The sequence below is a fragment of the Dicentrarchus labrax genome, unplaced genomic scaffold (assembly GCF_905237075.1).
Source record: "Dicentrarchus labrax unplaced genomic scaffold, dlabrax2021, whole genome shotgun sequence".
NCBI lineage: Eukaryota > Metazoa > Chordata > Actinopteri > Moronidae > Dicentrarchus > Dicentrarchus labrax.
In genome coordinates, this window is record NW_026136717.1 from 802,696 (window position 1) to 828,093 (window position 25,398).

The following is a 25,398-nucleotide window of genomic DNA, read 5'->3' on the forward strand; positions in this document are numbered from 1 at the left end:
TTTTATGGATATTTATTGTATTGTATCTATTGTATCTGTAAGGATTATTATTATTTTAGTAACAAATGAATCGCATTTTTGGAGGCTTTCCCATGCTCAAAAACTCATGAAACGCAGTGCACATGTAAGTCGTAAGTTCTAAACGTTACACACTGGACCTTTAAAGTTGCGGTAGGCAACTTTTATAAAAATAACTAATGACATTTGCTGTGGCCAACATTACTGTCTTTCAGAGGCTGTAGTGGCTTTTAAAATTAGAGTGAAGATTCCGGTATATATGAAACTTGCGCATCTATTGGTACCAACCATGTCATACTAGTTTAAAAAATGTCGGGTTTTTCTGGAGCATTATCCTGACATGCTAGCATGGTAGGTACCAATGGATGTGTCAGGTTGTCTAGTTTTATGATACTAGTATCTTATATCTAGCATTAAAATGGAGTCTGCTACATCCTCTGAAAGACTGTGTGGAGTGGAAGAGGTAAGGATAATGGGGTGGCTCTAGGGGCCAGTCAGATTTCGGGGGTGGCCAGTGCCACCCCACTCTGCATAAAATTGTTTCTATAGATACCCACGAGTCCCCACTTTACCAACATGCCCACTTTCTGCTAATTCCATGAAGCTTCTTGCATATTATGGTTATTTTCACCTAGTGTATTTTAATATTTCTGTATACTGGGGTCCATAATCAGTATTGGAATTAAATAAATTGAATATAAATGGAAAGCTGAGACTCACGTGGAGTCAATTGTATTCGTGTATGATGATGTCAAATTTTTTTTTAATTTAACCTCATTCTATAAAATTAACCTTTGTGACCTCTAGGGTAATCACAGCCTCACAAAAACTGTACAAGCACAAACTACAGATCAAGTGCATCCAGAGGATAGATGGCTTTCTTACATACAGTATATTGTACCCTTTGATTTCTCACCATATTTTAGTTGTAACTGTACGCTATCCTGAGATTGGTAAATACCCCTCCTGAAATGTTTATCATCAAATAATCAAATCATTGACACTATATATATAAGATTTCAATTCAATTTTACTATCTTTACTGGTCTTGTGAAGTAAATTGCCCAACAGTTTATGAACTGATGTATAATATATAATTAGTTCAATTAGCTTCACCTTGATCAGTTGCAACATTAAATTCTGCTTAGATGTATCAGTACCTAGCATCAGTAACAACAATCTAATGATATCATATGCATAATAACACTATAAAAAAGACCATTGCTCATAATTACCACTTTTACATTTGATTCTGTAAGTGCATTTATCTGATTGTTCTTCTTCAGTAACAATGTTTTAACGCAAGACTTTAAGTTAGTATAGTATTTTTACATTGCAGTATTACCCGTCCTTGTAGTAGTTAGTAAAAGTAAAGAATGTGAGTTCTATTTCCACTACTGATAATATCCAGGGCCATAGCCAGGATTTTAAAAGCAGAGCCCCCTTAAAAAACGGAGTCAACAGAATGACAAGACTGTACTCGATGTGCGCAACTCGTTACATATAGAGCTTTTCAGCTGCCAGGACACATAGTGGTTTGAAACAGACGATTTCAACTCCCTGTTGAGAAGAAGAATCCTTAGAAGATTTTATCAGGAAATAATTAACAAGGTCCGGATCTTGGTAAACTCATAGCTGGCTGTGGCCATGGTAATATCACAATGCCACTTGTTTAACCTTTATTTATTATTTATTAAAGATCACCTCCAGACATTTATTGTGGCACATACAGATAGTCAGCTTTAACGATAATGTGTGTCTGATGTATTTTTTCCATAAAGTTCGAGAATCTATGAATATCCAAACATTTCTAAACTTTTCCTGTTTTTTTCTCCCATCCTGTGTTTTTTTCTTCACTCGTTAATTCCCCCCCGACTTTTTCCCTTCCCCATGTCTGTTAGGGGGGCTCCGTTGTCTTCTGTCTCTGCCCTGTTCTCAGTACTTTGGTTGGTTATGCAGAAAGTTGAAGCTTGGCTATGTGTTCTGCTTCCCGGTCATTGATTAGTGTGGTCTGGTGAAAGCTGTTTGTCGGGCATCAACTAGCAATCCTGTTATTTGTATTTCTACTTGTGAACGGAAGTTAATCAGCGACGATGGATATGTACAGCTTGAGAGTGACTTATTATTAAAATTATGCCTTTTACGATGTTAAATGTATTAGACTGCTTTACACACTGACATCCGGGTATTTTTTTTTTACCATACATGCGCCTCGGTTTGTTTACACTGCAGCTGGTGGTTAACGGCGTATTAGCTGTTAGTTTCTTTGTGGTTGTAATGATGGAATCACAATGCGAGTATTTGATGTACTTTCCTTCCGCTCCAATATCGACTCTGTTAGACCCGACAGAGTACACAACTCTTCCGCGGCGAAAACACGTCTACCTCGGGGAGAGCGTCCAGTTCCTGTTGGTTCTGCGGTCCCGGAACGCAGCGGGGAGGGATGACAGCTCCGGTGTTTTGCCTTTGAAGGATCTGGCGGGTTTCTTGTCAGCTCAGGCGAGTGTGTGCGTCGCCGAGAGCCGGCAGCAGAGGCCTCGTGAGTACCAGCCTGACCTCCAAAGCAGCTGCAGCGAGGACGGGGAAGAGGAGCCCGGAGAGAGGGAGTTTGGAACCACAGACGACCGCGGAAGACCGGATAACAACCGGACCTTCAGACAGTGCAGCCCGCTTCTAGTTCACAACAACTCCGCCAGTGATGGGCGAAAGTGTGGGAGAGAACCGGTAAAGGTAAGAAAAATCAGTAGTTAAAGCTGCAGTAGGTAACTTATCTAAAAATATTAGGGTAAGACTGCATGCACACATGCAATCACTCATGGTCAGAATTAGCTTCATTTTTAAGACCAATACTGATATCAACGTTTGACCCCTATTCATTTATTTATTTATTTATTATCAAAGACCAATACTAATACTAATAACTATTTAGTCATTATTAAAGCTGCAATAGGTCACTTTCATAAATATAACTTTTTGTCGTATTTGCTCAAACTTTAACCCAGACAGTAGTACATGAGAGAGATGTCCTGTGAAACAATCTGTTTCCTCTGCCTTGTTGTGGTGCTCCTAATGGTATTTGCAAGAATCCTTTGGGCCTGAATGAAAACAACCAGTCAGAGCCTAGAGAATTTCTAATAGAAAGGGGATTCCCCTTTCTTTACACTGTATTTACTATCCAATAAAGTCTGAATTCAAGGCAAAAACAATGACAATGTTTTGGAGGGCATTTAGGATAACTGTAACCTTTAAACTGACTCATCACCACCTGCACTATAATAGGAAGTAACCTTCATACTATTTCCTGAGTTGATGAGAAACCAAACCACTGACATTTATACATGTCCTTTCTACACTGAACGTGCCCTTTATTCTTCTGTTACATTTGATTCTGTCTGACACAAGCGCCTGCAGCCTTCCGTCTGCCTGTTGCAGTAATCTTTGCGCTCCAGATGTGTTCAGACTTGACAGTGCAGTCATATCTTCAGGGGCTTTAAACCAGCTCTGGGCTCCACCTGTTTGCCGGCCAGGTTTCAGACAGGGAGGAGATCCCCAGCTGCCGAAGGCATCACAGATGATACCAGTCTGTAAATGGCTGGGTACATCATTTCAATACTTATTGGGTAACAGCCAAATTGTGTCTGTTGAATTAAATATTTAAAATGTACTTATATAACAATGTCCCCCATTTCTATCTATCTATGCTTATTTCACTTTTATTTATTATTATTAATATTATTATTTTCATATAGCCCCTGTAATTACTTAACATAATAATATTTTGTTACATGGATTTTGTTTTTGCACTATAAAATAAGGCTTTTTTTCTGGTATAGTGTAATCTTGTACAATGTGCTTTAGCAGTACTGTTTCATATCGATAATCAATTAACCATTAAAGTTATTTATTAGACAAACATGTTAAAGTTTACTGGTTCAGATGTTGGTGGCTGTGGCTCAGAGGTAGAGCAGGTCCTCCACTAATCGAGAAGGTTGTCGAAGTATCCTCGAGCAAGACACTGAAACCCAAATTGCTCCCGATGCTGTGTATCCGTGTATGAGTGTGTATGAATGATTAGTTTCCATTCTGGTGAGCAGTTGGCACCTTGCATGGCAGCCACTGCAGTCAGTGTGTGAATGTGTGTGAATGGGGTGAGTGTGGCATGTAGTATACAGCGCATTGAGTGGTCGAAAGACTAGAAAGGCGCTGTATAAGTACAGTTCTTTTACCATTTATATTTTAAAAAATGTGAATGTTTTGTTTGCTTTTCTTTTTTATGTATAAATGATTTCAAGCTTTCTTTCTTTTTTATCTGTTTGGACCTCACTGGCATTTTTCAATCATTTTATAAACTGAACAATTAATTGAAAATTATTAGTTAATTATTGAACAATGACTTTATAATTGTAATTTACAGCTCTATTACTCTTGTTGATGATGGCTGCTAATTTATTTCACATGTTGTCCCCAAAACAAACACTGCCTTTAATGTTTAACATGTTGCCCTCTGCTTATCCTTTTGCAGTCTGCTCTGGTGTTGGATGATCAGGTTATCTTTAGTCTCACTGTCTCTTTGGACAAGCTGCCGGTCAACACACTCAAAGTCAAGGTCAGACACACCTGCAACAATGCAAACTGGATATTACTGTGAGACAGTATACATTTGTCAGCCGTTGTGTTTATCCTGTGGTAGCTATTCCTTTGATATTTCTGGTTGTATGAGACTATTAGGGGCAATGTTGCACATTAGTGAGCAGCAGGACTGTTTTATGGCATTGTTGGATTTACAATATTGTTCCCCTTAATGTATGAATTACCTTGATTTATCTGGTATTAAATTAACTTGAATTACAGACATTCACATTCCTGTTTTATAAACTATATTTCAAAAATGGCATGTGCCACGATATAATATAATACAATAAGATGCAATACGATATGATACGATATGACAGAACACAGCATGATATGATGCGATACAATGCAATTTGATACAATATGATATGACACAATATACTTTTGTTGTCCCTGTAGGAAAGTTTGACTTGGACCCAAATCCTGCACTCGTATAGCTGCCTCCATGTGTAATAATGGAGAACATAAGCAAAACAGCACATTCTGTACCAACTCCCAACCAAAAACTATACATACTGCACATAACCTTTTACACTTATTGCACATCTTACATAACCAGTGATAAGAACACTATTAATCTATTGCGTAATCCCTGCAGCCTCAAGCAGCATTATTTAAAATTTTAGACAAGGTAGGGTTGAAGAGGTTTTTAAAAGTTTGCTTTTGGAAGTCTACCAGAGGATAAGAGCTCATACTCTAGATCACGGTGACAAATCTGGCAAGGTCAAGACACACAAGCAGTTAGACAATCAGACAAGTTGGAAACAAACCCTGACATCAGACTAACTTATTTGGCAAGGAGACAACAAATGTGAACTGTAAAATAACATTGAAATGATGGACAAAAGTACAAAGCTAAGACCCTGTTTGTGAACTGTCTGGTCCCGCGTTTGTCTGCCTCTCTGTGACGTCAGATCATTGTGACTGTGTGGAGTCAGGAGGAGGACAAGGTGGCGGTGAGGGAACATGGCTATCTGACTCTTCTGCAGCTCAGGAGTCCAACACACACCTTCAGACAGGACCTCAGCACCTTCAAGGCACAGGGTACTCACACCATGTTTCTCTCAACACCAAAGAGTTCGAAGACTTGTAACTTACCAGGTTTTTTAGGACTACAGAATTCTGTGGAATGGCACACAAAATCAGTCCAAATGGATTATAGATTTAATGTAATGTCGTGTTGTAAAGTTTCTGGCTTTAACGGTGTCTGGTTTCCATTCTCAGTCAGCACACTCCTGAATGTTCTTCCTCCTCCCGGTGTCCAATGTCAGCAGATGACTGTTTCTGGAAAACACCTAACTGTCCTCAAAGGTAGACCCGCAGCGCTCTCTCTCTCTCTCTCTCTCTCTCTCTCTCTCTCTCTCTCTCTCTCTCTCTCTCTCTCTCTCACACACACTCACTTATCACACACACTCACTAACCACACACACACACACACACGTATGTTTATTCAGAAAGTTACGCAATAAATTCCTCAAACCAATTAAAAAATCTGTTGTCCCACCCCAACAGGTGCAACAAACCCCTCTACTCCCGCTCACTCTATCTCTACTCTGAGCCAGCCTGTGAATTTACTTTGAAATGAGTTTGTCTTCTCAGACACTCAACTGGAAGTTTCTGTCCAGTAGGGGAGAGTGGGGTAAGTTGAGCCAAAGGGTAAGTTGAGCCACCCCTTGTTGCTAGGAAATGGTAAAAAACATTGTGACATTGTGTGTCATGTGACCAAATAGGTATATGGCTCAACTTACCCAGCTCCTTACCCAGCTCCTCCCACGAGACCACTTTTTTTGTTTACACTCATTCTGTTTGTTTGAAGGGATGCACAACATCCTGAAATATATGCAGATATATTAGTTAGCGACAAAACTATGATTGCCTTGATGTAGTGATCCTAAATATTAAAAAATGGCTCATCTTACCCCGCTCTCCCCTATAAGAATGAAATACGGTGGCACTGTCAAATAGATAATTATAGTCCTTTTTGTACATCATACAACATTTTTAGTAAAGGGTGACACACCACTTAAATGCTGATGCTTTATCTCCACAACATGACTGGTCACTGATGAGTAATGAGTTTTGCAAACCTTTTTCTACTCCTCTCTTTCCTCAGTGTTGAACTGTAGCTCTCAGGACGAGGTGTGTCTCAGAGATATGAAGATCCTTCCCAACTATAACTCATCCTACCTCCCAATGATGCCAGATGGTTCAGTTCTCATAGTCGACAATGTCTGGTAAGTACATGTTCGCAACTCTGACAAAAAATTAGCATGGTTAGCGTTAAGGTTAAAGTTAACATGTAAAAGTATACAAGGCTGTTTCTGCAACTACGGTCACTTTTGACTCTCTTAAATAAAAATAAAAAAATCTGCCTCTATGAATCAGAATTTTAACCATCTTTAATGCATAGAAGTACACAACATTGCATATATTATTTAAAATTTTAGTCTGGAACATTTAATTTTACATATGTGGAATGGCATACAAGGTCTTTATACCTAAAACTGCTGCAGTGAAGATGTGTTGCAGAAATTACATTTAGATTTAGTTAGGGACCGAGCCAGCGACCGGCAAGGTCCCTATTGTATTTGCTCGATTTCTTCTTCTTACCTATTATTATTATTTTTAGCCCCCTTTGACTGCATTTTTGCACCCCTGAACATATACGAAAACTCAATTTTATTTGGCAAAGTTGTCAGGCCTGGTGAAAATGGGGATATTCTATGCATCGCTTTCAGGTTGGCCACTAGGTGGCGCTACTATCATAAAAAATGCGTTTAGGCTAATAACTTCTGCATAGTTTATCGTACATTCAAAAACCTTATATCCACGCTTTCGGTGAATGGAGCTGTATCTTCCTATATAGGCCCCGCCCACTTCCGCCTATAATTTTTTTTCGTTAGAGCGCGAAATGTCCTTAAACTACTTTTTCGTGTTCCTCCTACACGCTTTGTCCGATTCGCACAAAATTTTTCACCTAGCACCTGGGGACCGCCCTGGCAAAAAAAGTAATTTGAACATTTTTGAAATTTCAAACAATAAGCACGCTATAAAATTAGCACTTCCTGTTGATTTTTCGTCAAAAAAGGAAGTGGACCATTTCTCCACATTGGTATGTCCGATTGACACCAAACTTGGGTCCATAGTTCCACATGTCTTCCTTAAGCATCGTGCACAATTTCAGGCCATCGCCACTAGGTGGCGCTCTTTAAAATTAAGAAGTGTATATCTCTACAACGATATGTGTGATTACGATGAAAGTTGGTACGATGCTTCCCCATGGCTCCCTGAGGCTCACTTAAAAAGGACAAAAATAATACTTCAGCGTACGTGGTCCAATCTCAATGAAACTTCACGTGTTTGATAACTCTCACCTTGAACATGTCTACATGACAACATTCAGACATAGTGATAGCGCCACCTACTGGCAACAGGAAGTAAGTGCTGCATGGCGATTTTGAGCTGAGTTACGTGAAATGACCGTGCCGGTGACGACTTGTCGAATTCAGCCGATTTGCCATAAAACAGCACTCATAACTTCAGTGTGCAATGTCCAATCTCCAATAAACTTCATATATTCTGTAACAGCCTCGCCCTGAACACGTCCTCATAACTTTAGCGTACGTGGTCCAATCTCAATGAAACTTCACGTGTGTTATAGCAGTCCCGCCCTGAACTTTTCTACATGACAATATTAAGACATAGTGATAGCGCCACCTACTGGCAACAGGAAGTAAGCACTGCGTGGCAGTTTTGAGCTGATTTACGTGAAATTTCATGTTTTGGTCCGCATGGGTAAGAACGGCAGCGATGCGGCCGCAGCACGCCCCGAGTTGCGTGGAGTGCGAGGTCCTGCTCAACGCTGCTTGCAGCTTTAATTCAATTAACAATTCAAAACAATGATTTATGATGTAAGATATTAAAATAAATAATAATTGAGATTTAAAGTATGAATGTTATAATGTGAGAATATACAGCTGTAGAGGACTCTGTAAAATGTGCCCCAATAAAGTTACTCATCTACACAGAACATGTCAAATCATTTTCCCATAGTATCTTATATGAGACGAAGGGCCCCAGTGATAAGAAATCATCCTAACAAGCACTTCTTGTTTACACTTTCCACTTAAGTCACCAATCAGCTGAGGTCACCATGGCTTCATTTTATCGGATAGACAGCGAGTCATCACGTTTACCCAGCATGCTCAGCGCCTTGGAGGAACAGAACTTCCTGTTCCAGCTGCAGCTAGAAGACAAAGGGGAGAAGGACTCCAGTGAGGTGAGGAATACATGACAAAGACTGACAATTGGATTAGAGACTATCAGAGAAGACAAAGAAAATCCCATTACTGAACAGTACTGTGAATACAAATGAGCTAAATCAGATGTTGGAATCTTTAAGTTTTATGCCCAAATAAGTTTTGTGATCTTGGTTAGAGCTGTGCAATTAATCAAATTATTATCGAAATCGCAATATGGCCAAGTTCAATATCCAAATCAGAGAAGCTGCAGTTTATTGATAAAGGTAAAATGTGACAAACGGCATTAAATAAAGTACTGTAGATTCCCTGACTTACAAATCTTGTTCAGATGTAAGAACATGTTTGTTTTGTATACACACCAACAAATGTCACATCATCATGATTTTAATATTTTTCTCTCTGTGAACATTTTAATTGGTAATCAAAAATGATAATTCCCACTAATTGTGAATCATACTGCAATATCTGTCAAGATAATCGCAATATGATATATTTTTTTACCATATCGTGCAGCGCTAACCTTGGTGCATAGTTAAGACCAGAGCCCACCGGAGCTCCGCCTCCTGACAACTAAATAACTCTTCAGTACCATGCACCAACCCTCACACTTTTGGCTGCTTTCAGACACTGTATCATGCTTGACAAAACAAATGTAGAATGTTTGACTTAAATAGCTAAGGCCATCACCAGTGTTGGGCTAGTTACAATGTAATTTATTACTCATTGCTTACTACTAGTTTCTCTTTTCAAAAGTAATGTTATTACTTTACTTATTGTTCCCTGTCAACAGTAATTAGTTACACTACTAGTTATATTACTTTTCTGCTACTCCACACAAAATTGGTAATTGCTTCCCATCTTCCCAAAATTCAGACTTCTGACAATTAAAATCCAGTTCTGTTTGTTAAAATCAAAGTAATGGAATGTTTCAGCCGTTGAATGTACATTTTTCCATCTTCCTAGTTTCCTCCAATTTCCAATTTTGTGTTTCGTGAACCATATATTCAGCACACAAACACACAAATTCTCTGCCACTCATTTAAAGGGTCACTTCGTCCAAATGAGCTAAATAAATAAATCCTGCTTCTTAGTGGTATCTGGCCATTTAGATTAAAATTAGGCACACCTTGTTCCAAAAGCGGTGTCACTGTACAGTCCATATGCACAGAACACAATAGCTGTGTTTCATTAGTAGTTCCACTTGGTATTATGTAACAGTATATGTCACACCAAGGCCACTAGGAGAGTGAAGGGAAAATGGGCGAGGTAGCTGCGGGGGATTTAAATGGATATCACTTGCCCTTGTACACTTTCAGCCCAAACTATCAGAAATTGGCCGCCAGTGCTATACTGCTTTTTACAAACAATTTTAATAAAAAACTGAAACTTAAAAGCAATTTAATCCATGATTTTCATAGGGAAGAAAATTACCTCATTAACACATTAATATTTCTCTGTAACCTGAAATGATAAATGTGCATTCTCCCTAAAATTGACATACATTAAATTGCCTAACCATTGCACAACTTCAATGCATTGTGGGTGATATACACAGCTGAAGTGAGCATTTTTGTTGACTGGCTCCCTCAGCCCTCCAGTGGATAATTTCACTAAGTTCACTTCAGTTTTTCAGACTAATGGAATGACACAGTGGAGAATCCCCTGAGGGCAAATTCTTTCTATTGAGGAAATAGTCCCTATGAAAACAGTTGACACACTGCAAAACCAGCCCTTCTTGAAACAAGCTAAATATTATTAAATATAATAAAAATGTCTTGTATTAAGTAAAATAATCTGCAAATGGGGTAAGCCAATTTTGCTTGGCTAGAATTATTAAAACTAGCTGTAACTGTAAGAGGCCTTAAAAGTAGAAAAAAGAACAAAAATTTAAGCAAGTGGTGCTTCTTACAAGCAATAAAAACTAATTTATTTAAGATAGACTTTCTTAAAATAAGTATTTTGGTCACTTTATTGAGCTGAATTTAAGAATGTGTGCATTTTTTATTAGCAAAACAGCATAATAAAAATATTAGTTGATTTCTATAATTATTATTATTAACATCAGATTACTTTTCTAATGCAAAACTGATTAGACTAATTTCCCAGAAACAAGACCTTGTTACTTTATTGAGATTCCTTTTTGGCAGTGCTGTGTGGCCTATGGAAACCACCCATACACACGAACTCCCAGCCTTATTGTCGACTATTAGTGTAGTTGGTGCTACTGTTGTTGCTGTGCACCTGTCTGCCTGTCTGTCTCTCTCTCTCTCTCTCTCTCTCTCTCTCTCTCTCTCTCTCTCTCTCTCTCTCTCTCTCTCTCACCCCAACTGGTCGAGACAGACGACCACCCACCTAGATCCAAAGGGTCTGTCCTAGGTTTCTGCCTTTTAACAGGCAGTTTTTCCTTGCCCTTGTCGCCAAGTGCTTGCTCATGGTGGTACTGTTGGGTCTCTGTAAATAATGTTCGGTAGACCTGCTCTATTTGAAAAGTGTCCTGAGATAACTTCTGTTATGAATTGGTGCTATACAAATAAAATTGAATTGAATTGAATTGAATTGAATTATACATATTGGACAAGGGCTCCCTGTCCCCACCAGTTAATCCTGTAATGTTTTTTTATTTGTATAATAAAAAAAAAATCAGAATTATTCATATATTCATATACAGATTACAGGTAAGTAACCCAACTGCGCCAGATGGTTTATTACACAGAACCATCAGGAAGGTTGTCACTCGAAAAGGGCAGGCAATATTTGAAAAAAATACTGATGCAGTAATGTGATTTGAATGAACCATCTGTCTATCACTGTCACAGGCTTGAACAGATTGGTTCAACAAACCAGTAAGCCAGTCGGGAGAAGAGTGAAAACATCTTTTCCATTAAGAAAAGCCTTAAGTGTTGTTATTTGCTCTTCTTCCAATTAAGAAATACTCTCTAGTTCTGATAGAACTGATTAGGAAAAATATCAAGTTCACTTGTACAAAGAAAAGGAAATATACAGTGTTTGGCAGTTTATACCCTACTTCAGTAATAAACTTTAGATAGACTCTTTAATTTAATAAAGAAAACATAAGAGAAAAATGTAGATGTTGTCTGACAAGTAAAGACTTCAGTCTTTAAGTTATAATTTGATTTCGATCTCATTTTAAATTTTTTTTTGTAAGAAATCATATTGTGAGTGTATTGTTACATCCTTATAGTTGATGCTAGCAGCATCTATGCTGCCCTCTGAAGCAGCTGTCCATGTTTTTTTTTTAAATGCTGTGTCACACTGCTAGTTGTTCCTTAAGGGATCCTGACTTTGCAAACCACTGTGGTTTGGACGCAAGCACATTGAAGAGAACAGGAACGACCATATCCCCTTTTGGGTGAAAGCAACCTCTGTAAAAGGGCCATTGCCAAACTTAAAAAAACTAGTGGCATCATTCCTAAAAGCTGCTGTTTCACATTTTTCACATCAAACAATAACAAAAATCCCAGTTTACGATTTTCTTCACTTTTCCAAAGAGTGAAGAACAGTAAAAAAGAGCGATCTGTGGCTTCAGACCATTTGCAGATAAGATAAACATGGTAAAGAGAGGAACCCGGCCAGTCACTATATGTATGTCTGTGACAAACACTTCACAGGTTAGTTAATGATGTTACTGACATGTGTGCCTATTGTATCTGTAGATTGAAGAGAATTACAATAGAGTCTTAGCGATGGTGTAACTGAAGTTTTTTTTTTTTTGATGGCCTTACACACCAGCTTTTAGAATAGAGTTTGGTTTGACAGTCTGCCCACTCGAAATACTGCAGGGACCAGAGGGTATTTTAACCTTAAAAATTTACATATGACTCAGAGGTAGAGTGGATAATCCACTAATTGGAAGGTTGGCAGTTCAAACCTTGAGCAAGATACCGAACCCCAAATTGCTCCCGATGCTGTGCATCGGTGTATGAGTGTGTGTGAATGCTTAGTTTTTGTTCTGGTGAGCAGTTGGCACCTTGCATGGCCAGCCACTGCCATCAGTGCATGAATGTGGGAACTGTACAGCGCATTGAGTGGTCAAAAGACTACACAGGCACTATATAAGTACAGTACATTTACCATTTACATAGACTGAGCTGACATACCTTCTACCGTAATTTCCGGACTATAAGCCGCTACTTTTTCCACACGCTTTGAACCCTGCAGCTTAAACAATGATGCGGCTAATCTATAAATTTTTACGGGCTAACGTCCTCCAGGGGGCGCTCTAGCAGGAAGCGCAAGAGCGAGACAGACAGGTGGAATAGATAATGCGCCGAGGAAGACGCTAGTTTGATTGTGTTTTGAATTCATTCAGTTTGAATTCATTCAATTCATTCAGTCATTTTGCGCGTCATGCACAAACCCTCATCATGGAAGAGAGCCAGTTCCCCGTGGGTGGAAAAGATCTACATGATAGAGGCCCACTGAAAGGACACTCAATCCCTATTTCTTAAATTCTTTGTCTTATACCATTGGCAATCATTGATCAGAAAGACATAACATGATTGTGTGCTATTAACTAAAAAGCAGTACGGTATTCTTATTTTATGCCATTAAATTGCCAAAGACCTGGAAACTTCAGGTTCACAAATATATTGTCTATCTTCTTTTAAGAAAAAAAAGAGTAATTTGCTTAAACTGCTTGAAATTGTCTTAGGCATTAAGCCCTAACCCTAGCCCTCCTTCATTAAGGACCATGTCCTAATTTCCCATGATCGTAATATGTTTATTGTATATTTTTCTACAGGGTTTGGAAGTCCCATTGGTGGCTGTGCTACAATGGTACACTCCAACACTGCCTTTCACAAGGTAATTGTGAGATATTTCAAGTAAGATTAGGGTTACCCTTTGATTTTATGAACATGTCATAGCAGGAAAAGCACAGGTTTCAGTGATAACATTAAAAACAAATGTATTACATTTAGGTAAGCGAGTGCTGGCATTGTGCATGCTCAATGGTGTCTCACTGGGACAGCCTGAGCCTTCATTAACATAATTTGTTTCATTTGTACTTTTCCTGCTATGAAAATTATGATGAAAAAGACAAATTAAAGGAAATTAAAATGCCTGTTTGCTTTGTCTCCAGATACATCTCTAGTTGTTACTCATTGCCCAGTATCCGCTTGTATCGTCCTCGGATGGTGATGACAGCTTCCTGTCCCAGTGCTGTCAGGCCACTTGAGAACTTCTGGGTAAAATACACCCTGTTGAACAACTTGCAGGATTTCCTGGCTGTTCGTCTGATCTGGAATTCTGAGGGTGAGTAGCAGTCTTTACCATCATACAGTCTCACTTTCTACCTCCTACTCTTACTGTGCACAAAGAATTATTCTCATTCAGTTCATTACATGTCGTCCAGTTGAGTGATTGGTGATTTACCCCAAGGCACAACAACTGCTTCGCAAGGATGCTTCACTCCTCAGCATAAATAAAGTGAATTGTTTAATTAATTGATTCATCTGGTAAGCCTTTGTATGTCATGTTAACATACTTAAATTATCCTGTGCTGATAGTGATGTATAATTATAGTTATAAACACTGATATTCATAATGCTTTATAACATTAGGGGCGGAAGTAGCTCAGTCTGTAGGGACTTGGCTTGGGAACCGGTTCAAGTCCCACAGACCACAATACGGAGTGTGGACTGGTAGCTGGAGAGGTGCCAGTTTCACCTCCTGTGCACTGCCGTGTGTTTTTCAGCCTGTGTGTTTGTGTGTGTGTGTGTGTGTGTGTGTGTGTGTGTGTGTGTGTGTGTGTGTGTGTGTGTGGTGTTGTCTGTCTGTTGTCTGTCTGTCTGTCTGTCTGTCTGTCTGTCTGTCTGTCTGTCTGTCTGTCTGTCTGTCTGTCTGTCTGTCTGTCTGTCTGTAAAAATAAAAACGGGTGAAAAAACAATTTCCCCAATAGGGGATTAATAAAGTACATATCTTATATCAATAATCATAGCACATTATAACGGCAGAGACATGCACCTAGGTGTTTGTAGCAAACAATGGAATCTGCACCATAGCTGTTTTGGCAAAGACAAGCCACAATCTTTCACTGAACCTAACCAAGTAAACTTGTTTCCTAAACCTGATATGTCAACATTAACCATTAATCATTGTTTCTAAAATCTACTGTCGTGGAAATTCTTCCCAAACGTGAGAGGTGCTAAGTCTCTGAAGAACTTTCAAGCCGGTGTGATAATCAAGTCACTTTAATTCATGCTGCATGGAGAGAAGGTCACGTCATGGATGTTCTCTCCCGACTTCCAAAATGCTCTCCCTTATATACATTTCAGTGCATCTCATTACATCACAAACAATGAAACCCCCTGTGTGTCTTGCAAATGTTACTCCTGTAAATCCAGGTCTCTCTCACCAAATGATCCTTTGATGTGTGACTTCCCCCTGGCTCTTCCTATCATAAACTCAACCTTTTGACCAGGGGCACATCTATTTTATTACCCCCAAATCCTGTTTCTCTCCCACACTACACTCTCCCAGTCTCCCAGGTTGGGACTCAAAATCCAGTTTTCCAGGGGAAAGGCCTGTGTGTAACCCATTTGCCCACCACAACCTCTTCCCTAGACAGACTTTGTCAACGTTTATAGCTAAACTACAACAGCAGCACTTGACAAACCGGTCTCTCTGCTTGTATCATCTTGCAACAGAACTGCTTCTGCCTCTAAGTCAAAATACCTGTAATACCTGGCTTTGTGCTGCCTCACTTTGCACCTGTCATTCCACCTTTATGCTCTTTGCATGCCACTGGAAACAACACAGAGAACAGACAGGCAAAGCTTATTTCAAGGTTAGCTGACATAGTGCTGCTTGCTTTTTTGCACTGCCATTGATATAACACTTTCATTGCCAGCTTTTACCTTTACACATTCAGCTAATTGGTGAATACCTCAAATTCTACCAGCAGTGGGTGTGTTACCACCAGCACAAAGCCCCTCACATGCATTACAATTAAAGAGCTAAATAAAATATCAGTATTGTTTCATACAGTTACATTACAAAAGAAAACTATTCATCACTCTAACATGCAGCTCATATTAGATTTACTCTGTGTAGTGTAGTCAGAGTACAAGTTGTGACTCATTTCTACAGTAAATAGTGTTATTGCTTCACTGGTCACTGATACTGCCACTTCTGACTGCTGTTTCAGGCTTTTGTTCTCTCAGATTAGTTCACTTTGAGTTCTTCAGCAACACAGCCAACGGAGTAAAGTGTAGTATTGATCATGAGTAAGTGTTGTTACACTTCACACTAAGTATGTTCTAGCTAAGTTTTCTATTTTAAAAAAAAATTTTTTTTTTCAATCTTCCAATCATTTGCAGTTTACATGTTAGGTTCTAAACCTAGAGGCAGTCCTCCAAGCTTCTCTACTGAGCAATTTTATTATGTATTGTTTGATACTTTGCAAAAGAGAACAAATATAACCCCATCCAAATCTACCAACAGAGATTATTGGTGACTTAAATCAAACCTATATTGCTTTTTGGTAGACTGCTTCCTTTCTTGGGACAGATGATTCTTCCTTCTAGTTGGGACCTCTGGCTGTAGATGAGCATTGAAGGGACCTAATTGACACACACAACAGTTTATCAACAAATGCTCTTTCAAAGTCTTAATGGACCAAACTCCAGAATAGACAAACCAAATACTTGCTCTAGATAAGGCCTTTCACGTTTTTTGCAAGGGTCATTCCTGTTCTCATTCCCAGGTCTTCAAATGCAATCGCGAGCTGTGTTCAGTTAGTTACAATCTGCAACTACACCACTAGATGCTGCTAAATCCTACACACTGGCCCTTTTAAGCTACAAATATGCTTCTAATTCACTAATTAATTCTAATCACTTCTAGTTTATGTCTAGTTTATGTTTTTATTACTTTACAGATTGTTTCAAATTAAAATCTACCTTTACCTGGAAGGCTTTCATTTACAATAGCTTAAAGGGCCAGTGTGTAACATTTAGGAGGATCTATTGTTAGAAATTGAATATAATATTCATAGGTTTGTTTTCATTATTGTATTATAACCTGAAAATAAGAACTAGTGTGTTTTTTAACTTTAGAATTAGATGTTTTTATCTAAAGTGAGAGCAGGTCTTCCTCCATGGAGTCCACCATGTTGAACCGCTATGTTTCTACAGTAGCCCAGAAGGGACAAACCAAACACTGGCTGTAGATATGTTCATCATCGCGACCACCGTAGTTTCTCCTTCAAATGTTGTTGAGTCAAGGGGTTTCAGTTTTTGCAATCCACAATCTCACCACTAAATGCAACTAAATCTTACGCACTGGTCCAGTGCGTAACTGGTCCAGCTATATAAAAACAGCAATCTAGAAGTGATTGGAATTTGTGTATTTGTACAGTGTTAGTGTGAAATAGCAGCAGAGATAAGTACGACGCGACTATTAGAAAAACTCACTACAATGTATTTAAACAAACCTCCTTTGAGTCATCCAGTTTTCTGTCTTAATCTACTTTCACATTCTTTCCCCTACATGTGCTTGTTACCTGCTCCCCTCTGCCATCTTGTCTCTACCTCCATCCATCCATCCATCCATCCATCCATCCATCCATCTGTTCATCAGCTCATAGAGGAGGTCAGCAGGACCCCAGGGTTGGGGCAGTGGTGTGTCAGTCTCCCATCAACCACCTCGGACAGTGTAGGAAGGGCTCAACCCTCTCCTTCACCGTGGCCTTCCAGATCCTTAGGACTGGACTCTTTGAGGTACCAAAATTATTTGTCTGGATGTCACTGCTCTCCTGTATACTGATATACTGGTATTCCCTCATTTCCTTGAGCCATTGACAGTATGTAAGAGCAATTAGCCTACTTTTCACTTGATTTATTTATTATAGTTTCTTCTTCCATATAGTATGATGTTCATTTAGTAAATTATGGTCTCATTTAGAGTAGCAGGGTAGAGTAGCAGGGTATGCTTTAGGACTTGGCTACCTTGTGATTGACAAGTCATTCTCAGCTGGAAGGTTGGTGGTTCGATCCCTGGGTCCTCTCGCTGCATGTCAATGCATCCTTGAGCAAGACACTGAACCACAAATTGCTCTCGATGCTGTGCATCAGTGTATAAATGTATGTGAATGGGGTGAGTGTGGCATGTAGTGTACAGCGCATTGAGTGGTCGAAAGACTAGAAAGGCGTTATATAAGTACAGTCCATTTACCATTTTACATTATTCTTTATAAACAAACATTTGTCATAAACATTTGTCATAACTAGACATATTCATTGACAAAATTAACACGGCTACACACGTAATACTCGTGTATTGTAATTATAATACAGTAATTGTAATGTAATAAAGTGCTCTTCCATCTTGTCCATCCCGATCCTGCTCCATGACAACAATGTAGTTGAGCCAGCATATGAAACTGAAGCTCCAGTTCACAGCCTCGGTGTCCACTCCTCCCATGGAGTCTCGATCTCCACTGAGGAACTCTCCTTCATCTTCTGGTCCTGCGGTCAGAGAGCTGCTGGAAAGACACAGCCTGGGCCGGTCTCAGAGCTTCTCCCACCAGAACCCGTCCAGGTCACACCACGTCAGGTACAGAGGATCACTGTGCAGCACCGTGCTGCTTCCAATAGAGAGTTTATCTCAGCTATATTTTCATTATTATGTCATTAATTAACCCTTTGACAAGCATTTATGAAAATATGGCAGCTTCTTGATGATCCCATCAGTGGGTCCACTAATCGTAACCCAAAAACCGAATACCTCTAGGGCTTATTCATGTGTGGTATCGGATTTGTAATTTTATAAATGCATCACATTACAGATGAGGTCATTGTAAGTAGAGCCCGACTGAAATGAAATTTTAGTGGGGAGGGTTCCCTCTCTTTTTAAGAAATCATTTTCCAGGACCTTTCCAGGACATTTTAGGCATCATATTTACATTCTTCCCAGTTTTATTCCTCGATTTTAGTGATGCAGGCTTCATGATGAAGTGAGTCATTGCAGGTAGGTGGTCAGCCTTTATGGGACACTCCATGTTAGCTCACTTTCCACTGTTCTCACCACAGCCAATTTAACTCTAAACTAGGTTTACATAGGCAGGCTGAGTGAGGGGCTAAAATACAACAGACAGCATAGATTATCTCCAGGATATTTGGTAAATTTAATACATTTTCAGGTCTCTAAATGTATCTCAATATCCACGTTTTCCAGGACATGTGGGAACCCTGAATATAATATGATACTGTGAATTTTTTAGTTGGAATGAAAATAGGCCTTTTTTATGTGCATTGTGCACCAATGTGACAATGCACAGGTACTGAGAAGGCTGCTTTCTTGAACAAATAACTTTATTAAAGAACACAAATGAGTTGTTGCTGGGAAATGTACTTGCCGTCCCACCAAAAATCTATGCATGTGAAAGACTGAATATAACTTTCCTGTCAAATAAAATAAATGTGTCATCTGATTGGCTGTTTAGAGCCAATATCGGCTGGAAAATCATTATCGGCCAAATGATATATCAGTCGGTTCTAATTGTTAGATACAACACATTATGCAGTACAGGAGAGACATTTAAAGTCGGACCTACACATTCCTGGCTATCATGTCCTTGACGCAGTGTCTCTACTGTCTCCAGGTCAAGCAGTGTGATGGAGCGTCGGACTGTAACCCCATCTATAGGGTCTCCAATGGGCAGAGCCCTCTACCTGCCCCCTGACCACACCCTCATTTCAATGGACAGAATAGCCAAGAGAGAGTGTAAGGTGTTAGTGCTGGAACCAATCCAAGAGGTACAGAGCAGGTAAGAAATCAGCTTTTACAGCATAGTTCTCAGTTATGACATGGCATATTCTAATTAACATTCCTTTTTTATCTAAATGTACAACTAAAGTGGTAACATTTAGTGAGTACAGTAGTGGATACTCTGATTCAGAGCCAATGTAGTAAATACCATGAACGTGTTTAAGAGCAACAAATGAAAGAAACCGTGTAATAAAAGGTGCTGCAGATCAGAGGCCAGCTGGAGAGGAGGCAGGATGACTAGGCTGTTCGTTGACACTAAGGCTGGGGATCAAAATCCACATATTCGTAACACCACATATTGCAAACTGTCAAATACAGAATATTGGCATTCTTAACTGAAACCAGTCAAAGCATGTTAAGCAAATCTTCTCTCTGTTTCTGCTGTCAGATGACCTGGAAAGGAAACCTTTACTGGAGATACAAACATCAGTGTTTGATCCTTCTGTCCAGCTGCCAGAGCCTCTTCCTCAAGGAGACATTCAGAGCGAAAGACTGATGGAAGGAGGAGGTGATTCATCATTTCACTGGGTTATCATTTCTCCAGATGAGAACGTTTTTAAGTTTGTTTTTTTATTTTTTTATTTTTTTTATTTTTTACATTCTTCCAGCCTTTGTTCCATTTGTTCCATTTTACTCAATGGGTTATTTTTATTGCCTTCCTACTTGTATGCCTGGGTGATTTTGTAGATATTTATAGAGTATTACAAGAAGTAATGTCAAGTTTAGGGACTCATCATTGATTGTTTGTATGGCAGCCATTGTTTTCTTATAGGATATAGTAAGGAAATGTGGCAATTAGGATCCAGTAGTAAAGTAACATTCCAACATTTCATGAAATAAATTTGTTTGGTATCAAACCCCCGTCAGATCAGACAAAACTGCTAGCCTAGCTACGTCTTAAAACATAGACCTTGAAACAGTCCTATTTCCATGTGATATACTACATCCAACACCTTTGGGATGAACATCAACGCCTAATGTGAGCCAGGCCTGTTGTGTTGTTCTAACCTAAGTTAAACATGTTCTGAAACTGTTTCTGTCTTGAAATTATTGACAGTACATATAATGGACAGAGCTTCTGGGTTTGAAAAGTGAAGCCAACGCGGAAGTGTCTTAAAACCTGCATTCTATGTAAAGGCCAGCAAGGGTAGCTCCATTGGCTGCAATAACACACCTTTACTATTCACTAATGAAGAATGAGCCGACTTGTCACTTCATTTATAAGCTCAGTAAACAGTTCCCTAACAAGTTTATGGTCTCAATAGCTAGTTTCAGTCTTCTTCAATACATTTTGATGTTAATTTAGTAAATGATGGTCCCATTTAGAGTTAAATAGACGATAAAGCCATGTATGCTTTTGGGCATGGCTACCTAATGATTGACAGGTCAGCCTTTCAAGCACAAAGGAGAAACTACGGTGGCTGCGAAATTTGCAAAAAAGCCAAAGGTCCTATCTAGAGCCAGTGTTTGGTGTGGCTGTTCTGGGCTACTGTAGAAACATGGCAGTTTAACATGCTGAACTCTGCCAGAAGAGTAACCATCCCCTTCTGTAGAAAAAAAATTGCTCATTCTAAGGTAAAAAAAAAATACAATGATTACAATCTTATTTTCAGGTGATTACATACTGATGAAATATACCTATGAATATTGTATTCCTTTTCTGCCAATAGATCCTCCTAAATGTTACACACTGGACCTTTTTAAAGTTACAAAAATGAAAATGTAATTTGTTTATATTACGAATACAAATATGTTATTGTACACTGGAGGACATCAGCTAAGATTTGAAGGGCTTGCATTGCCTCATACCTTTCCTACTATAGTTGGAAGTGGTTTGCAGCCTTGACATCCATTATATATTTATTATAAAATGCGATACAATTGGAATGTGAGTGTGATGCATTCAGTGTCTTTACACACGGGCTAGTTTATTTAAATTGAATTGTCTTAATGCTGTCTATTTATTGTCAACGTTGGATTGTTACTTTTCAGTTATGTGGCTTCTTAGTTTTAAATAGATGTTTTTGTCTTTTATTGACCCCTCACATACACTGGAGATCAAAATTGAAGAACAATTTAGGAACACTTGATTTTTTCAGAAATAATGTAATCTTCATTTCTCAACATTTGAAGGAGTTTTTGTTGTAGCTATACCATGCTACTAGAACAGTGTTTTACAAAATGACCAAGACACTTCAACAAAAAACCTTTATTTTGCAGAAAACACAATGATCAAAATAAGAGAACAGCAATGACTGTAGCACGCTGAAAGATTACAACATTTTCTTAAGGTTACAACAGTCAACAATAAGTAGGAAGTGTACAGGCCGTTGCTTTGAATGACGTCAGCACATCTGAGGCCACAGGACATCACTAGTCTCTCACACTGTTCTGGTGTGATTCTGGTCCACTCTTCTTCCAGTCTGTTCCACAGTTCGGTGACTGTACTGGGTTAATTGGCCATAACTTTGTCACCAAGAATTTTCCAGAGGTTTTCTAATGGGTTTAGATCAGGACTCTGGGCTGGCCATTTCATTATTTCAATGTTTTCAGTATCAAGGAACTGCTTTACCCGTTTTGCTGTGTGACGGGGGCATTGTCCCTGTGGCTGATTGGTTGATGAACGCAGGAACCACGTTGTGGAAGAAGGTTCTGATAGACATTTGTATTCACTCTGCCATGTAGCTGTATAAGGGGCCCACCTCCTGCTGCAGAAAACATTCCCCAAACCATGACACTGACTTCTTTACAAACTTTGGGTTCAGTCTTTCCCCAGTTTGACGACAAACATATTGTTTCCCATCGGACCCAAATAAATTAAACTCGCTTTCATCACTAAAGTGAACTTTGGACCAGTTCTCCTCTGTCCACACAACATGCTCCTCAGCAAAGGTTAGTCTAGCCTTTTGAATCTTTCTGCATATGAAAGGTTTGGTCTCTGCAGTTTGGGCTTTCAGTTCAAATGCTCTAAAACGTTGAGACACTGTATGACAAGACAGATCCTTACCCTGTTCAGCGTTGAACATGCAAGCAATTCTAGCTGCAGCGTTGAACCGATTGCCCACTGAGATTCTCCGAATTATTCTGTCCTCTCTTGCATTTGTCTTTCGTGGATGACCAGCCTTCTTGGGGGACTTGAATGAGTTTGTGACATTGTAAAGATGCAATATTCTAGAAATCACAGATTGGGAACGACCAACTTCTCTTGCTATGACTGATAGTCATCCCTTTGGCCTTCATCTGGACAACCTGCTGCCAAAGGGTTTCAGTCACTTTAGAATGGCTCACCATCTTGCAAAGTCAGTGAAAACTGGAAAGTTAGGCTGCAAGTTAAATGAGGTTTGTCAGATAATTAAGGAAATTAGCACCAGGTGCCGGATTAACACCAATAACTGGGAGATATCTGAAAGTGTTGTCTAATTTTGATCAGTGTTCTTTTTCAAATATCTCATTTAAGTTTTTTATACTGTGCTTCAGAGCATATGTAACTGAAATATGCTTAAAATACTGCTATTTTACTCCGGTTTGGATCATTTCAAATAGGACTAAGCAGTGACCTTGACATTTGGGAAATTGTAGATTTTTCTCTAATTTTGATCTCCAGTGTGCATGCCATAGATAAGAGCAGGCATAGGTAACTGTCCTGTCTTCAGAACATCCAGGCTCCCTTTTGGGTGAAACAAAGTATCTAGTGGCACTATTCCTGCGTCACATTTGTACAAAGATGAAAAAAACCCAGGTTACGATTTTCTTTACTTCCGTAAAGAGTAAAGGACAGAGATTTGTGGAGAAGAGATTTGTGGCTTCCAAAATATAAAGCAGCATGGGAAGTAAAAAAACTCACATGTTTTCTACTTCTCTCGTAGTGAAAGGTTAATTAATAAGCACAAACGGGAGTTCTGCTTCGCCACAGCGAAGGAATTAGTTTACAGTAACGTCATATTGGACAGACGACCAAACCTGTCTCTTAATGACAGAAACCGTGTCAGATGTCAGAAAGAGTTGGGAATGAGAACGGGTTGTTGTATGTCAGTTGTTTCCACGTTAATGGAGGCAGACTGAAAGGATGTTCATCAACCCCTATTTCTTTCAATTTTTTTCCATATAACGACACCAATCGCTGAGATAACAAATGTTTGCCTGACTGACCGTAGGATTTGGGCTATAGCTAAAAAGCGATGCTTATTTTATGCTCTTAAATTGGCAAAGACCTCAGAATTCGCCTTTATCCCCAGTCAATCTAGAGGGGCTGCTTTCACCAGGGCAAAGTACCTGATGTGCTGCTGTCATCTATGGTCTAATCGTGCAGCAGTGTACTACAACATTTTACAGTGTCTTCTCATTTCCTTAGCAGTGTAGCATGTTAAATAATAGCTGACAATAACTTGCGTGTAAAACATTAACCTTGTGTGTCTCCAGTGAAAACAGGGTCTGACTGATATGATTTTGTTGGATTAATGTTGCTTAGAGCCAGAAATTCCGTTTCTTTCACATTTCCCAAAAACACTGACATTGTAGGACTGAGGGTCCTATAATGTCAAAAGTCTCACTTTGTCAGGCAGGGTTTTGGAAGAGGAGGAGCTGTAAAAGGCAAGTGAACATATTGAATCACGTTTTCTCAAAATCATCGTCTTATTGTGGGCATTGAAGAAGCTGTATTAAAGCTTGAACGAGTGTGTGTGTCTACACATTATTATTATTATTTTTTATTGAACACATCATCATCGCTGTTTCTGTACATTAGGTTCTTCAATGTATTTTTCTCAAATGATGTACAGCTTATAGACATTCTATTATCTCAAATGACTTGAAATACTAGGTTTGGGCTAAGCCCGAATGTTTACAGTGTTTGGCTCCACACCTGGTCAAAGGGTCAATAAAGTCATAGGAATCTTCCTCTAAGAACCATGAACACTTAAAAGCCTATTGTTGACATACAGTATGTTTGTATGATGTGTCAGTGTTACCTATCAGGACACTGTTCATACTGAACATTAAAGTCCTGAAATTGAGGGGGAAATATGTGAAATTATGTGTGGTATTTTTACACTGGAAATTAATAGTAAATGTATTGACTTATATTAAATCTCACAGCTGCTGTCCAGACAATCTGAATGTACCTCTTCATTTCATTCCTCTTTATTGAACCTCCTTACAAATGTTTTGAGTGATATTCAATATGTGTGGAAGATGTTTGATGAATTTCCCCAAGTAACGTGTTTTGGGATCTCTTGTTTTCTTCCTACTTTAATGACAAAGTATTTCTGCGTAGTCTGTGTTTAATATGCATATATTCAACCCACATACTACTGCATCAGTTCCATAGTTTCTCAAGTGTTAACTCTCAAGGGACCAGTACGATCTGCAAAGCAAGTAACATTGTGAGCAATGTAAAGCCACAAAGGTCTTTTTAAATCATCATTGGCATAACAATGGCACGGTGGAGGTCCACTGAAAAGGTCAGAACCATTCATTCCCAAGTTGTCAAATACTCCTATAGACCAGTGGTTCCCAACCTGGGGGTCGGGACCCCCACTAGGGGTTGCCAAAGCTTCACAGGGGGTTGTGAGGCCTTGATTTTAAGAAAACCCCAAAATATACATTATAGGCCTGTATCGCATTCTGTCTAATTCTGTGGAAAAAACTAAATGAAATGTTTGCTTAGATATAATGTGTGATTGTTGCAAAATACACA

The 25,398-nt window shown here is 39.1% G+C and overlaps 1 protein-coding gene across 3 annotated transcripts; it reads left to right on the forward strand.

Moving 5' to 3' along the window:
* The first annotated feature begins 1,953 nt into the window (after positions 1 to 1,953).
* On the forward strand, positions 1,954 to 24,812 carry trappc14 (trafficking protein particle complex subunit 14). 3 transcript variants are annotated; one of them, XM_051375208.1, is made up of 12 exons: positions 1,954 to 2,748; positions 4,541 to 4,624; positions 5,589 to 5,694; positions 5,875 to 5,961; positions 6,764 to 6,884; positions 8,782 to 8,929; positions 13,675 to 13,736; positions 14,014 to 14,186; positions 17,514 to 17,653; positions 18,298 to 18,488; positions 19,537 to 19,701; positions 19,900 to 24,812. In XM_051375208.1, the coding sequence occupies exons 1-12, from the start codon at positions 2,224 to 2,226 to the stop codon at positions 20,036 to 20,038; spliced, it is 1,941 nt and encodes a 646-aa protein (XP_051231168.1). In that variant the 5' UTR covers positions 1,954 to 2,223; the 3' UTR covers positions 20,039 to 24,812. The 3 variants fall into 3 exon arrangements, with proteins under 3 accessions (XP_051231168.1, XP_051231167.1, XP_051231169.1); XM_051375207.1 differs by having other exon boundaries at positions 1,960 to 2,748; positions 5,565 to 5,694; XM_051375209.1 differs by having other exon boundaries at positions 1,977 to 2,748; positions 5,565 to 5,694; positions 20,092 to 24,812.
* Positions 24,813 to 25,398: the final 586 nt, after the last annotated feature.

Bases quoted from the DNA above. Each gene is read 5' to 3' on its own strand.
- trappc14 (XM_051375207.1), top strand. From the start codon at position 2,224: ATGCGCCTCGGTTTGTTTACACTGCAGCTGGTGGTTAACGGCGTATTA. The intron at 4,625-5,564 runs GTCAGACACACC...CTGTGACGTCAG, and splicing joins TCAACACACTCAAAGTCAAG to ATCATTGTGACTGTGTGGAG. The intron at 13,737-14,013 runs GTAATTGTGAGA...CTTTGTCTCCAG, and splicing joins CCAACACTGCCTTTCACAAG to ATACATCTCTAGTTGTTACT.